Source organism: Lipotes vexillifer, unplaced genomic scaffold, assembly GCF_000442215.2.
Source record: "Lipotes vexillifer unplaced genomic scaffold, Lipotes_vexillifer_v1.1 scaffold487, whole genome shotgun sequence".
Classification (NCBI taxonomy): domain Eukaryota; kingdom Metazoa; phylum Chordata; class Mammalia; order Artiodactyla; family Lipotidae; genus Lipotes; species Lipotes vexillifer.
In genome coordinates this window covers 525,442-541,157 of record NW_006782062.1, presented here as the reverse complement: position 1 = coordinate 541,157, position 15,716 = coordinate 525,442, and the positions used below count along the sequence as shown (strand labels likewise).

The following is a 15,716-nucleotide window of genomic DNA, read 5'->3' as shown; positions in this document are numbered from 1 at the left end:
GCAGGAATGGAGAACAAATAGAGAAGAAATACAGCAACTGATGAACAAGACAGTAGATCGGTGAGAGCCCAAAACTGATCATAAATTGATGAAAAGAAACAGGAGGAACCCATGATGTACAGAGCCAATGCCAGGATGACTTAGTAAACAGAAGAAATCATAATAAGGCATGTGGTTAGCACGACTACTGGGGGAACAGTTGTCTTTGGATGAAGAGTTGTAATTTGAAGAAAGTTACGTAAACATATTTGTACCAAAATATTATTTTTTGATGAAAAAGACCTATTATCTCAGCAAGGAAAAAACTGTGGCTATCTGACAGGACATAATTGTGAATTTGTGCCCAACCACTGAATATTGCTTAGAAGTAAAATTGCCAGTGTTTATATTTTTTAAATGTATAGTTTGTTGATTTTTGAGTTTAAGAGAATATAAGCCTTATGGTAATACAACTCCTATTCTGAGGGAAATGATGAATATGTTTACTTAATTATACATTTTCAACATTTTAGAACCAGCTGCCTATTCACAAAAAGGACATGTCAGTTTTTAAAAATGTTTACAATGCTGGACAAAAAAATAAGGCAAAGAAAGCCAAAGGGAGATAAGGAGAGAAAATATGCAGACTAGTTAGTATACAAAAGGCATGCCTGTAAGTTCTTTATGATTTCAATACAAATTTGACTCTGAACTTACTAAAAGCCCAAGTAAAGAGGGAAGCAGGCTAGGTTATGAGATTCATTGTGTCCATCATTAAAAACTAAACAGTTGCTCAGGAAAAATGAGTTAAATCCATGGATCCTTTTCCAGAAGACACTTCTGTAATGAAATGAATGTCCACCATGAAGTTAGAGTAGACAGAGTTTTATGGAATTCTTCTATTTTCTTTCTTCCTTTCTCTCTCTCTCTCTCTCTCAAGAACATCCCTGTGCTGGTTAGATCTAATTTTTGGACAGACCCCTTGCCTTTCCCCTGCTGCAGGGATCTGAACGCCTTGGGATGAGTTTTCCCAGGCTCTGAGTCAGCAGCCTGCATTCTGGGTTCAGACAACCAATGGAACAACTGGTAGGAGGGCAGGAGGAAGGGAGAAGCCATGGTACTTCTTACTCTGTCTTCAGTAGTACCCCTGGCTGAGGTTACATCCCCACTGCCAGCCCAACCCCTGCATTTGTGTATGCAGAAAGTTCCAGCTTCCATCAAGTTACCCCAACTCCCTTTCTCCAAGCGTAGGTTTAGTAATGGCTCCATTTTGTTGTTCATCTCTTGGCTACCTCAGTGTCCCCTGACTGGCCTCTCAGTTTTTCATCACTGATAGAATTATTTCCCTATTTTAAATGCCCTCTGCTTTCAATATTTAGGGAGTTTTCTTTTATGGTTGGACCCTGACTGATACAATCACTCATTATAAGACAATGCTATATCTTTCACTCAATTCACTATAAGTAATTTTACATTGAGAAATACCATGGAAATTGTTAGTATCTGCATATGACACATCCAGAGACGCTTATGCAACAGTAAACAGCAGACATAGAAAGGGTGTAGAAAACAAATTCCCACGAGTCATTTAGATGTGATATTCAGAAAGAGAATTATAATTTGCCAATGTCAATACATGTGATATTTCAGCACATAGATTAAATAATGCATCTTCAGTGGGCATGCTCCCTAGAAGATCCCTAGAAATGCACATGTGCCAACATCTTGATGGTAATAAGTCAGTGTAACCCAGAAGGAATATCCTTATGACCTAGTATCCTTCTCTCTCATCTACCTACAATCAACAAACATGATTCACCTAGGATTATTCTTTATTGCCAGGTATGGAAGACATATGTGGAAGCTAATATCTAATCTTCCTCTTCCAGTTCCTCACTTCCCTAAATATGTTAACTAGGGAACCCTTTACAATTAAACATATATGCTAATGATATATCAAGCAACAAAATTTAAGTTACCCAATAGCTATATGACATGAGTGGAGCTTTTCCCAAGAATTCAGAATTATTAAGCCCTGGTAAAAAATATTTTCTTATCATTTAACTTATTAACAACACATTCTGGCTAGAGAGGTCATATGCAAACTTACATTAAAGAGAGAGGTGACCTTTTAGAATTGCCTGATATATGGAACGTAATGTGTTTCAATAAAAATACTCAACTGGGAAACTCAGTGATGCAGGGGGCCAAATACGAGCAGTGCTTGTCTTACCTCCTGTCAGTTATTCCAGTCCATAAAGCAAGTTTATTTTATTCTGATGTCATTAAAAATTTCAATCTTATGGCTAATGCCCTAGTTTTTATTACACACACATCCAGCAATCTTTGCATCCCAATTTGGCTTACCTGGGCTTTCCCAACAGGGAGAAAATACACTGGCTGGAGTCTTTTAGTCTCCACAGTAGTTACGGTTCTTATTATCAATTATTAAAGCAGCACCATAAACTTGCATTACAGTATTGTAAATCTGAAAACGTACACCCCCTCTGTGAAGGGGTTGCTGGTAAGTTATGTTTCTCAGCTTGTAAGACTAACCTTAAACAATAGAAAAATCACAGTATGATATTCCCTGTAAGACATCTTTCCCAGAAGATGCATCCCACCAACATCCATTTCTCACACACCTACCTGAAAGACTTCCTAATATCTTCTGCTTGGATTGTCTTGAGAATCTCTTGGTGTAACTGAAGATCAAGTGTTCCTGAAGACGTAGCATTTGAAGAGCAATTTTTATGTGTGTAATAGCCTATCAAAATTCCAGAAATAAATAAAATGATTGCTGTGCAAAATAGTTTTAAAAGGCAGCAAAAGTTGCAGGGGTTGCTCTTTGGTGCAGATCTTGTATAATGGGTCACATAGTCAGACTCTTCTTGAAGTCGCTGAAACCTTCCTTTGGGTGAAGTTGCTGGTTGAACGGGATCAAGATTGAGGTCTGCAGTCTCTGAATTCTCCAGGTTCTGATTCTCAGCACCATCTAGCTGGAACTGGTCAAAACCAGGCTCCTCCAGTTCCTTTTCCATGTCCCACTCTAAGTCAAGGGCAGTGGCTTGGAGGTCATCATTGTCTAGGTACTGTGAAAGTCCCGGAGTTCTTCGATCTGCATTGACCTTCTGATAGGCCATCTTTTTACCTGTGAAAATAAGAGCAGTATATTTTCTGAAAATAAATCAACAAAGAAAACCTCCAAGGTGAAAACAAAACAGTAATCTATATTAGCTGTTCATAAAATTTTAGTGATTTTAATCAGGGGAAATACTTCATTCCTATAGAAAATCATATATTAATTATTTAATCTTATGTTTTGCTGTTGATGTTTACTATAGAAAAAAAGACAAACAATAAATAAAAGTAGAAGGCACCTGATGCAAAAGCTAGGAGAAGACATAAAATACACACACACAAACACACACTATTCTTTTGAAGCTCCGGAGAATTAAAGTCACAAATGCACAACTGCATTAAAGACAATGTATTTCAATGAAAGCCAAGTTTAAGCTTATACATTTTCAAGATCACTTTTAAGAAAAATGGAGGACAGAAGCAATAAAGTGTGATTTGTTAAGTTAAGGGGGGGATAAAAAGACCCTGGGATCAGTTACATTACCAGAGCTAATTTTAAAAACACAAATTCAGGGTAAGAACGAGAACAACAAAACCAAGTAGCACCTCTATAGAAATCCAAGAAGCAAAAGATGGTGTATTGCCTAGTCATGAGTTATCAGAATGACTGGAAGACTTTAAGGCTACCATAGAAAGCCAAAATGTTTCATGGAATTAGTGACATGAATTGGCCTGGCTCGCTGAACTTTAAATAAAAGTCTGGGATGGCATCCATCCAAAGAGGGAAGCCTTTTGCCAGGATAGGAGAGTTTAGTTTCATAACCTTGCTACTGAGTGGCAGATGGAGGCTTTTCTCCCCTACACAGTTTTGGATGACAGTTTGTTGTATCCTGCAGAGCAGTATTAGGAAAACTGGACTAATTAACTACAAGTGGTCTTCAGTCTGTATTCAGTAACACACTGGTGTATTGTAGTTGCACATTAGAAGTATTTATACTTAAATTTTCTGTGTATTAGATTTGTCATCCCAGCTGGATTCTAAGGTCCCTCACTATGTTTTGCGATTTTTCTATGGACCCCACTGTGGTGAGTGAAAAACAGAGCTCAGCTGACAACTGATTTGCTAAGTGTCTTAGGGCGGGTTGTTAACAAGTGAACTCTAATGAAAAATATACAAAGACTTCATGAAAGGGAGTGGCATGATGTACAGAATTATGGGTATATACAATTCCAATCCTGGCTGACAGAGGTCCATATAAATTAAAATGTCCTGAATGTTTAAGAGAGTTCAATTAAATATTAAACTTTACAAAATAAAAATTCTAATTTTGACTAGATTTCTCATCTGCTACAATACCATTTTTGATTTATTCTTGTCCAGAGCTGATTCAATAAAGATGAGTACCTAATACATATCAGGTATGGGGATAGGCAATGAAAACAAAGATGAACAGGTCCCTATTCCTCAAGCAGGGAATGATTCAATAAGAGAGACAGACATTTGAACAAACAAGTATGTCACATAAAATATGCAAAGCACAAGGGAGACTCAGGGGTGACAGATTCTAGCAGAGAATATGGGAAATAATTCCCCACCCAAAGTTATTTCTGAGGTACTTCTGGAGAGAGAGGAGGAGTTAAACTAGGACACACCAGGGGTGGGAGAGAACAGCCAGGCAGGGGAAAATGTATAAACACACAGAGGAATACAAGTGCACGGTGCATGGTATGTGGACCATTTGAAAAACCCAGACTGGTGTGCGAACCAGAGTTGGAGAAAAAGCTAGGAAAGGGTGACCATAGGCAAAAGGCTTAACTTCTTTGCAACACAGGGTCTTCATTTGTGATATGGGCATGGTGATAATATAAACATCATAGTGCTGTCACTAGGAATAATTGAGACAGTGATCCTAAAACATCCACTGAGTGTCACGTAGCCTATATAGGTTTGAAGGGATATTTCTGGTATTAGAGGAGAGAGGATTGTCAAGGATTGTTGGAAGAAATAAAATGAATTAAATAATGCAGAAGAAATTATATAATTCTGCAGGACATTGTGGAGAAGGGGAGAAGCTTGCATAATACACACACACGTACACACACACACACAGATATGATAGGTTTTTGCTTGTTTTTTTTTTTACAATTAGTCTATACGTAGAGACTAAAATATTTTTAAAAGGTACCACATGACATAGCAACTCTTACCATGCAGATATTAGTTGGTATTACGTATTAGAACAGCCTCAGGAGTGACTCTGCAGACCCCTTTCGTCCCTCCCTCTTTTCCTTCCCCTTTTCCTCTCCCTTTTTTCTGCTTGGCCTGGTTTCCATGATGATTCAAGAATGTGCATTATTTGAATGCTGTCTTTGGTCACATAAAGACAAGCAGAGAAAAGGAGTGATATATGAGTCAGTGATAATTATTCAGACAGGTTAGGAGATGGTCGATTAACTGATAGAAGAAGAAGACTTTAAATCATACTTGGTTAAAACAACAACAAAAATAGTACAATACTAGAGAATAGGAAAAACCTGAAGGCAGTAGAAATAAAGTAAACTTTAAAATCCATGATTCTAACCTCTCTCATATTACAGAAGAGGAAGCTGAGGTCCAAAGTTGAGTCATTCTTTAGGCTGAGAAAAGTGATGTTTGGGGACACACAAGGTGATGTGTGGTTTTATAAAAATATGAGATTAATAAGTTAGTCGTAACTTAATAAGTTGTGGGGTTAAATACCCCACAATCCATTTTTTTAATGTACATTGCAAAATACTGCAATATCTTGGCAGTAGTCAATTTTTTTCTTGCTTGGCTTAAATATCAATCAATTCCTATCTTGACATGATATTATGATATTTACTTCTCTAACTGTTCAGTTTATGCATTACTGATTTACTTAGACACTATCTCAACATAGTTTTCTAGACTTTTTCCTCCCATTTTAATGACTCAGAGTCTCTCTAAACGTTTTGGGTTTTTTCTGTTTTTTGTTTTAAATTGAATTGTAGAGTGTGTTTTATGCTCAAGGAAGACTTGGCACACAGGAGTTACTACAGAAATGTGAAATCTCTAATTCTGACCTCTAATACAAACATTCAAAGTCGATTCTCTACAAATCATTTACAAATCAACTGCAGTGATGAGGAAGAGTTTTCATTTCTAGCCTGACAATAGGTATTCCATCATCTGTACATCAGCAATTTAACGCTTTTCAAACATCAGACAGAGCCATCAATTAGAATGTAATGTAGATACAGATATTAACTCCTCACCATGATGGATGTCTGCCTGACGCCCTTACTACCACTTTTGGACTCATTACACATTTATAAATTTACACTAAATTCTATCTTCTAGGAGAGCAGTATCTGGGTAGATCAAGCCACTTGATGTTAAAAAAAAAAACAAAAAAAAACCCAAAGGATTTTAGGAAAATTTCCAAGAAAATGAGTATGTGATGACATCTATAATGAAGCATTTAACCACTTATTTGATAAATTTATATTATAAATCCATTAGAAATTCATTTCTTTAAAATTTTCTTGTCTTAAGGAAAATAGTACAGCTTTTTACAAAAATATAAACCTCTGCCCTGACAGTTTTGTTTCACTTAAGGTATTTAAAATGAACTCCTCAAAAATTAAACTGAGTAATGAACTATTTAATAAAACTAATAACATATTTAAAGTAAGCACCAATTATTTCATTTGTCCCACAAAGAATGTAGCTTTCTTTAAAAAACCTACTCCCCATGTGGTCAAGTAAAGCAAATATCACACTTTTTTCAAGAGAACTTTCAAATTCCCACAACGGAAATTTTACATTATAAAAAGAAATCTTCAGCAAAATCACCATGTCTTAGGTATGATTGCATAATTATGCCAAACTTCATATATTTTCTGTAACTGATGTACATGATTCATTTAATTTATATTGTCATATTATTTATAGCTACCCTATATGAGTAATTTAAAAAATACATGCAGTAGGGCTTCCCTGGTGGCGCAGTGCTTGAGAGTCCGCCTGCCGATGCAGCAGACGCGGGTTCGTGCCCCGTTTCGGGAAGATCCCACGTGCCGCGGAGCGGCTGGGCCCGTGAGCCATGGCCGCTGAGCCTGCGCGTCCGGAGCCTGTGCTCCGCAAATGGGAGAGGCCACAGCGGTGAGAGGCCCGCATAACGCAAGAAAAAAAAAAAAAAAAAAAAAAAATACATGCAGTAGATTTTGGAATCTACCACATGAATGTTTCCCTCAAAAATATGTACTTAGGTGTAGACCAGTCATAGAAACTTGCTACATTTCTTAAAACAGAAATATTTGTAGCATCTGTACATTCTATACTTATTTTTATAAAATGCAATTTTTCTGAAAAGTACAATACATTCCCCATGTTTTCAACATATCTTATTTGCTTAGGTGAGATCCTTTCCCACCCAGGCCCACAATGAAGGCTAAATTGTTATTAAAATTCAATATACTCAAAAGTTTATCACTTATATACACTTATTCTTTTCTAAGGAAAAGAAAGCAAATACAAGATGAACTAAAAGGTATTTCTTCTATACTATGACAAGCTTAGATCAATAAAAAATGAAGTTGTATTTTTACTAAGCATATGGGTAGTTTAAAATAAACTGATGCTTCCGAATGCTTTGTTTCACACATTTCTACTGGCTGAAACTAAGTAAATTATGTAGAAATAAAAGATGAATACAGAAATAAGCTGAAATTTCAATATATAAAATACAGTCTCTGGATGCTGCAAATCTAACTTAACACAACAGCTGGCAAATATTTTAGATGATAAATACATGTTAAACAAAAGTTTCATTTTAATAAGTTATATATTACAAATGTCACTTAGAAATATGATTATGACACGTTATCTTGCTCAGCAATCACAATGAGGGAATTTATTACATGAATGCCCTGACCTTATTGACCTCTAAATTAGCAGACTCTATAGTCAGACTACTTGGTTCAAGTCCTAGCTCTGCTATGTAATTTAGACCAGTCACTTAATCTTTTTATGCTTAAATCTCTTATTTGTACAGTGGAAATAATAAGAGCACTGTATTTGCAGCATTACCACGAGTAAATGATATAAATTATTAAAGATGCTTATAACAAGGTCTAACATGGTGTGACTGATCCACTAACAAAGCACCACCCCAGAAATTCTATAGAGTTTAGGAAAATAGAAGGATTTGGCACTTACAATTTTAAAATACAGACTTAACGAAATTAAATTATGACCAGAGGGCTTAAGTTTCAATAACAAGAACCTGGAGATAACGAGAGATGGAGCAGCACGCTCAAGCACTTTTGAAGGGGAAGCATCTGTTCGTCATTAGCTGTGGTTCAGATAGATAGAAGTGTGGCTAATATGTACATAAAAGTCATTATTACATTTTACTTGCAACTACCAATTCTATATCTTGTTATTATAGAGTTGAGTTTCTTTTCAGTCAATTTACAAAAACAACAGAGCTTTTCCATAATGCTCAAGAATTCAGTTTAACAGTTCCAGGAATTAGATAATTAATCATGAACATGGGTTATGTATGTTTTTGGTAGGACACCATGTTTGTCGTAGGTGGTTGACTTGATCCGCTGACTATGATGATACCGATAGTATTTTAGCTCAACCAGTATAAAAGACTGTATAGATCTTTTTAGAACTACGAACACATCTAAAGGCTTTTCTACTTGTAAAAGTTATTTTACAAGTAAAATAAATAAATGAGTCTGGCAGGTTAACTTGAAAACATAAGGCAGAATCTCAATTTCCGATGACAGCTCTATGATTGAATCTTTATTGTACAATGGGGAAAGAATATATTCATATAGTGTTTCCTGAAGGTTTGAATATCAAATCATTTGCTGGCTGGAGCAGATTGATTTGAGGCAAAGGCATTTCTTAGAAATGTTGGTGCATCATCAAAAGGTATTCATTATGCACCTTCGTGCAGCATTACTTTAGATGCTGCACCAGTGAACCAGGAGTGCCCAGAGGGATTTTTAAATTTAAGTTTAAGGATATTCCTTATAGGCTGAAAACACTTGACATAAATTTTTCAGTATGAACCTAGTTTGTACAAATAAAGCCCATATTTGTGGAATAAACTTTTGTTGTTGAATGCTTTAATGGTCTCAGCTTGAGAGCAGGGCCAAAGATAAAACTATAAAAAGAGTAATTCAGAAGACTGTTCTCTGACTTAATTTTTCAGTATAATGAGATTATTTTTCCTATCTAGTTTTGTGAAATGGCCTCAGCAATTGTTACAGTGTCTGGAAAGGTGGTTAAGAATGCCTTATTGCAAATTTGTATATTAACTGCATAAAATAAATGACAATAATTATTTGTTGTTCATGCTTCACTAACTGAATAAAGAGTCTATAAAGTAAGGGGAAATTATTATCTGTGCTTTACTTTTAGAAAAAAAAATTAGGCCAAGCCTACCCTGAAACAGGTAATAGCACACTGAATTTAGGCAGAGCAGATCATCAAGCTGGAGAGTATAAAATTAAAACTTAACTCTGAGGCCTGAGTTACCTTGATCTCTAAATGACATGTAAAAGGTGTGCTTCTAAGATGCCAAATTAATGAGCTTTAGATTACAAAATGCAGTCAAAACCATCTGAGGGAAAATTACTTGATGAAATCCAGCAGGTTTGTGTAAATGTGTTTTATATCGCTTGCATATGTATGACCACCTGCCAGTTCCCTGAGTGGGCCTGCCTTTCTTTGGGTACCTGTATGTAACAGCAATTTGTGTAACACACTCTAACTGAATGGTTAGCTGGGCCCACCTGAGAGCTCCTGTATTTACAGTAAGGTTTTCCAATATTAGAATGATATAATTCAATATAGAACTTGGCAAAGAGAAGACTTAATTTAAATGACCTGAAATAATAGAGTACACTCTATGGGTTACTTGAACAGGTAGATACTCTATATAATACTAAATGTTCAAACTATCATGGGAGTTTCAATTTCCACTAACATCACAAAACTATCTAGGGATGTGTAAACAATTCTATGACTCCTTTCCTGGTCCTTTTAGTGTCTGATTTCCCCCTAGATTCTAAAGTATCTTCTTTTTTTTCTTCCTGGTCATCATTTCCATTTATAGTCAAGTATTTAGAGTATTTATTTACTTCTACAGAATTTACATTCTTTTACCCTTCAGAGTATGGATGTAGCTTACATTAGAGATGCACATACATGAGATAAATGACACCACAAACCATAAAATAAAGAAGAGTAGAGGGAAAAAAACTCTGATAGTCTGACTAAGGAAAGCCACTGAAATTGAGTTTCACTGTAGTTAAGCTTCACTGAAGTCAGGGTGCAGAAGGGCATCTGTGGGGTCTTCTGAGGCTCAGTCAGCCTTCCCCTAATCTCACTTGGTAATCACAAGGCTGTCAGTCTTAGCTGAAGAGTTTATTTTTATTTTTTCTGAGTTATCTCTTTTTGTAGTTGCCAATTTCCAGTTGTAAGCTATCAGTATTTTTCTCTACCTAGTCAGAGAAATCCGTGTGTCTCCTTTTTATCTTTTACTCCTGGATGTGGATATACAACCATGCCCATGTTATGGTATCCAAAATCATATGCTTAATAGATGATTTACTGGGCCCTTAAAATGATCTAGGACTTACTATAAGGTTGGCACTTTACATACATAATGTCGTTTAATTAAACAATCCTATGTGATAAGTACTATTACTATCCCCATTTTACAGATGAGGTATCTGAGACTGAGGGATAAAGTCATTTCCCCAAGTTCTCACAGCTATTAAAGTACAAGCAGCTGGAGTACCATATCCAGCCTGTCAAATTCCAAAACCTACTCTTTTTAAATACTACAACATTCAGACTCTCTGAAAGTTCCCAAAGTTGGTATGATGTTAACAACTTCAGAGATCTGAAGGGTTTATTTACCCCTGGTTTGTCACCAATATGACTACAAACACCAGGAGTCTTGATGTCCATTAAATCTGAATGATCCTGCCTTGATCTTTAGCTCCCCAGGGGCTGCTCAGACTCCAGGACCTAAAAGATAACTGGTTTGCTCTCGACAGTGCCCTAGCAGACACTGATGTTTCCTGGCCCTGTAGTTTTTAAATAAGGGAGAACTGCTTCCAAGTCCATTGCTCTGAGCAAAACAACTGTGCTTAGAACTTGAAAGCTACAGTTCACATTCAACCTGCCACTGTCCTGTTTTCAGACATTCAAAACCTTTGTTCCACCCCTACTACATGTGGTTTACAGGGGCCTAAGAGGGCTTTGAGAGTGTCAAGAGTTAAAATGTCAATACAGTCACTGCTCCGCTCCGAGAGCTGTCTGCCAGGAGGAGCCTCTTAGCTTGATAGATACACTGCAATTTTCCATCCTTTCAGCCAACGTGAATAATCTTAAATTGCTGCTTTTTGACTATGGCTCTTGGATTTCTGGGAACAGACAGATGAAGCTTTTACCTACATAATACCACTACGCACTCTATTTTTCACTTTTTTCAAAGGCACATTATTGGCTTACTTTTTAAATATCTTTACTCTTCAAAAAGTATCAACAGGTTTCTACAAACTGTAAGTGCTTTATTTTAAAACTCATATCCCTATGTTTCCTAAAATCATAACACAGAAAGCCTATTCGACGCCCAGGTTGGTAATTCAATGCACCCAGAATCTGTGCTTTTCACTTTCTGAAATGGTTCTTTTCATACTTGCTCCTTTAGGGTGTTATTAGGAAAAAGTGTTAATATATCATGATACTGTGGTTAACTGGTGGGAAAGGAAACATCCCAGAAAAACACATGGGTAGAGAATGTTTATGTTCACTTAAAATTCAGTTAATGAGAAAATATATATCATATGAACCATCCCAAATCTTTATTGGGTAAATTCTGAAAAGCGATTCCTCAAATAAAGATCCAAGAGCAATATCCCGATGTAAAAATTTTAGTATTCAGCTTATATAAACTCTTAGACCATGGAGTTAAGAAAATTAAAATTGGGGATTTAACCCAAAATACAATGATAGGAATAGAGTGCAGTTAACATCATGGTATGCTCCTTATAAGACAAAGATCTTATATATTAATTCACTTTACCTTAGGACTAAAAATGAATTTAAGTGAATTATTATGTCTGCACAAGTAGTAGGAATACATTAATGGTAAGAAAACTAAGAATTATGAAGTTATCAATTGACAACTGATGGCAGAATCAAAATTGAAATGCTTTTTTAAGAATTATCTCTAAAAGCTTTTGCACAGCAAAGGAAACTATAAACAAGATGAAAAAAGAACCTTCAGAATGGGAGAAAATATTTGCAAATGAATCAATGGACAAAGGATTAATCTCCAAGTTATATAAACAAGTCATCTAGCTCAATATTTAAAAAAAAAAAAAATCCAAAAATGGGCAGAAGACCTAAATAGACATTTCTCCAAAGAAGACATACATATGGCCAAGAAGCACATGAAAAGGTGCTCAACATCACTAATTATTAGAGAAATGCAAATCAAAACTACAATGAGGTATCACCTCACACTGGTTAGAATGGGCATCATCAGAAAATGTACAAACAACAAATGCTGGAGAGGGTGTGGAGAAAAGGGAACCCTCTTTCACTATTGGTGGGAATGTAAATTGATACAGCCACTATGGAGAACAGTATGGAGTTTCCTCAGAACACTAAAAGTAGAATTACCATATGACCCAGCAATCTCACTACTGGGCATATACCCTGAGAAAACCATAATTCAAAGAGAGTCATGTACCACAATATTCATTGCAGCTCTATTTACAATAGCCAGGACATGGAAGCAACCTAAATGCCCACTGACAGACAAATGGATAAAGAAGATGTGGTACATATATACAATGGAATATTACTCAGCCATAAAAAGGAATGAAACTGGGTCATTTGTAGAGACGTGGATGGATCTAGAGACTGTCATAGAGAGTGAAGCCAGAAAGAGAAAAACAAGTATTGCATATTAATGCACATATGTGGAACCTAGAAAAATGGTACAGATGAACCAGTTTGCAGGGCAGAAATAGAGACACAGATGTAGAGAACAAACGTATGGACACCAAGGGGGTAAAGCGTGGGGTGTGGGTGGTGGTGATGGGATGAATTGTGAGATTGGGATTGACATGTATACACTGATGTTTATAAAATAGATAACCAATAAGAACCTGCTGTATAAAAAAATCAAAATAAATTATCTCAAGCAGCATAAGAGAGCAACAATTTGCCCAAGGTTTTGCTATTCTTTCTTACTTCTAAAATGCCATATCCATAATTATATATATATATATATATATATCTGAAGCTAAATAAGAATATATTTTTGCAATATTTTCTTCTAGGCCTCCCACTCATACAAAAAATAAAATGGTATCTGGAAAAAAGGTGACAAAATTATTAATGTACAAAATTCAAGTTCTTTCTAAAAAAGACCGTTAAGTATGATAATACTAGTGACTGTCAACCTTTTCAGATAAAAGGATTTATTGAAAAAGAAACAGGATGAGAAATACTACAACAACATATTACATCTGTATGACAGTTTGACATTGAGAAGTTAATTTTTATTACTAATTTACATATATGCATAGTAATAGTTTTGGGTAAATTAAAGCAACTAAATAATTTACTAAAAACTATATTGGGCATTGCTTATGTCATTTATATTTTATTTATGAACAGGATTATAAAAAATGGAAGACCTCCAATGGCACATAAAAGTAATGCGGATAAGAAATTAAATGTCAGGCAAAAGGCATGAAAATGCAATATTCACAAAGCATTAAATGTAAAGTATTTAACAGAACTTTTATATAATTGGCACTATTGAAAGGTAGTTTATTATAATACATGCAAAATTTTAAAATTTAAAATCTAGCTCTTCAATTTTAAAATGTCAAATATTACTTTACCAACATGAATTTCAGCTTCTTTTCTCTTTTCTTTCTTCCCATAATGTCTTTTTTCTTTATATTATTTGCCTCCCTTCAGCCATTCCCATTATTTCATTTTCACTTTTCCATTCTTACTTATTTCACTATTGATGTCTCAGGAAATTGTTGAAAATAAAATAACTGACCATAAAGAGTTCATTTCATTCTCTTCTATATATTGGGAGTGATATATCTTGAATAAAAAATCAGTGGATGTATTTGAAATGATGACCTCATGGCCAAATCAAAGATTATGCTTGGCCCTACCATTCCAAACACACCAAATTTTGAGTCTTCAAAGTGATAGTAAAACTCAACTTGCCCTTAACCTGCTGCTTGCTGCTTGGGAGTTCCATTCTCTGACACTCTAGGAAAAATGAAAGGCCTTCTCTCTAACACTTCTATATAGGTTTCCTTCAGCTATTGCGACTGGTGGCCCTTCTCCTTCCATTCATCCTCCGTAACTATGGCCCTCAAACAAAACCTCTCTCTCTCAGTAATAGATTTTAGGAACCAAAGCTTTTTCTTTTCTTTATCCTTTTCTTTTTTTCAACCCTGTAAAGGATTGAGGTATTTAATCATTCCTGAGAAATTCAAAAATATTTCAGAGCCCCATATAATGGAAATATTATGGTTTCTGCCTAAAAAGAAACGTAATCATTAAGGTTGTGGAAAATCAAAGTTAAGTTCAAAATTAAAATGGGAACGAGCATTGCAACACAAGTTGTAAACAGATGACCTTGACTAGTTTAATTGTACTAAAGAGTATAGTACTAGGGGAAAAAAGCACACATTTATGTATCACTATGTACCCTCTACTTATATCAATTCATTTAACCATCAAAACCATACCATGAAGTTACCATTGTTATCATCCCCACTTTACAAATAAGGACACTACAGAGAGAGAGAGTTGAAGTCACTTGTTCTAGATAACACAAGACTTGAACTCAGGCAGTATGGTTCCAGTGCCTTTGTTCTTAACCACTCTGCAATCGTGACCAAAAACAATCACATGAGAGCATATTTTTAATTCCTCCAAAAATTAAGAAAAATACATAGAAGAACATCACTCAATTTTCCCACAATCAAGCCCTAATAATATTGTGTAGTATGACCTTTTCATATAATCTCCATCCCTAAGTAGCTTCCTTAGAATCTTTCACAAAAAAGTGAAGACAGGAAATGAATAAACTCACCCATTCACACACCCATGGAAGCCTCTACTTTCTAGCCTCACTAAACTGGCTTGTGGCTTTCCCCAATAAACTTCACATCCATCCTCATGGCTACTGGTGCTAAGCTCATGATTTTATTTTAATTAATTAAAATTTTTTTCTTTTCAATAGACTTTTCCTCTCTGGTTCTGCCTTCAAGAATTAGATCTTATTAATATTTTTATTGCCCATAGTTTTTATAATAATTCTTTGACCATGTAAACATTTGTTGGACTAAACCCAGAATTTTGACAACCCCTGAATAATTCACAATCCTCTCACATTTAAATCTATGGTCTTTTGGAAATACATACATCTTAAGAGCAATCATTTAACTTAAATATGACAGCTCTTAACGAAACAGATTAAATCATAGTACAATATTTATTTGCTAAAGTGTCTTATGAGAACTGTAATTAAGGCATGAATAATTTTTTTTTTTTTTTTTTTTTTTTTTTTTTT

General features: G+C 35.3%; 1 protein-coding gene across 1 annotated transcript in view; it reads right to left on the bottom strand.

Annotated features, from left to right (window-relative positions):
• NAALADL2 (N-acetylated alpha-linked acidic dipeptidase like 2) overlaps nucleotides 1-15,716 on the bottom strand; it is a 903,327-nt gene that overhangs the window by 800,747 nt on the left and 86,864 nt on the right. Inside the window, exons 2-3 of the mRNA XM_007454970.1 lie at nucleotides 3,952-3,977; nucleotides 2,629-3,132 (exon numbers count right to left, since the gene is read on the bottom strand). Of these exons, the coding sequence (XP_007455032.1) occupies nucleotides 2,629-3,132; nucleotides 3,952-3,977 (530 nt within the window). The remainder of the gene's footprint in view (nucleotides 1-2,628; nucleotides 3,133-3,951; nucleotides 3,978-15,716) is intronic.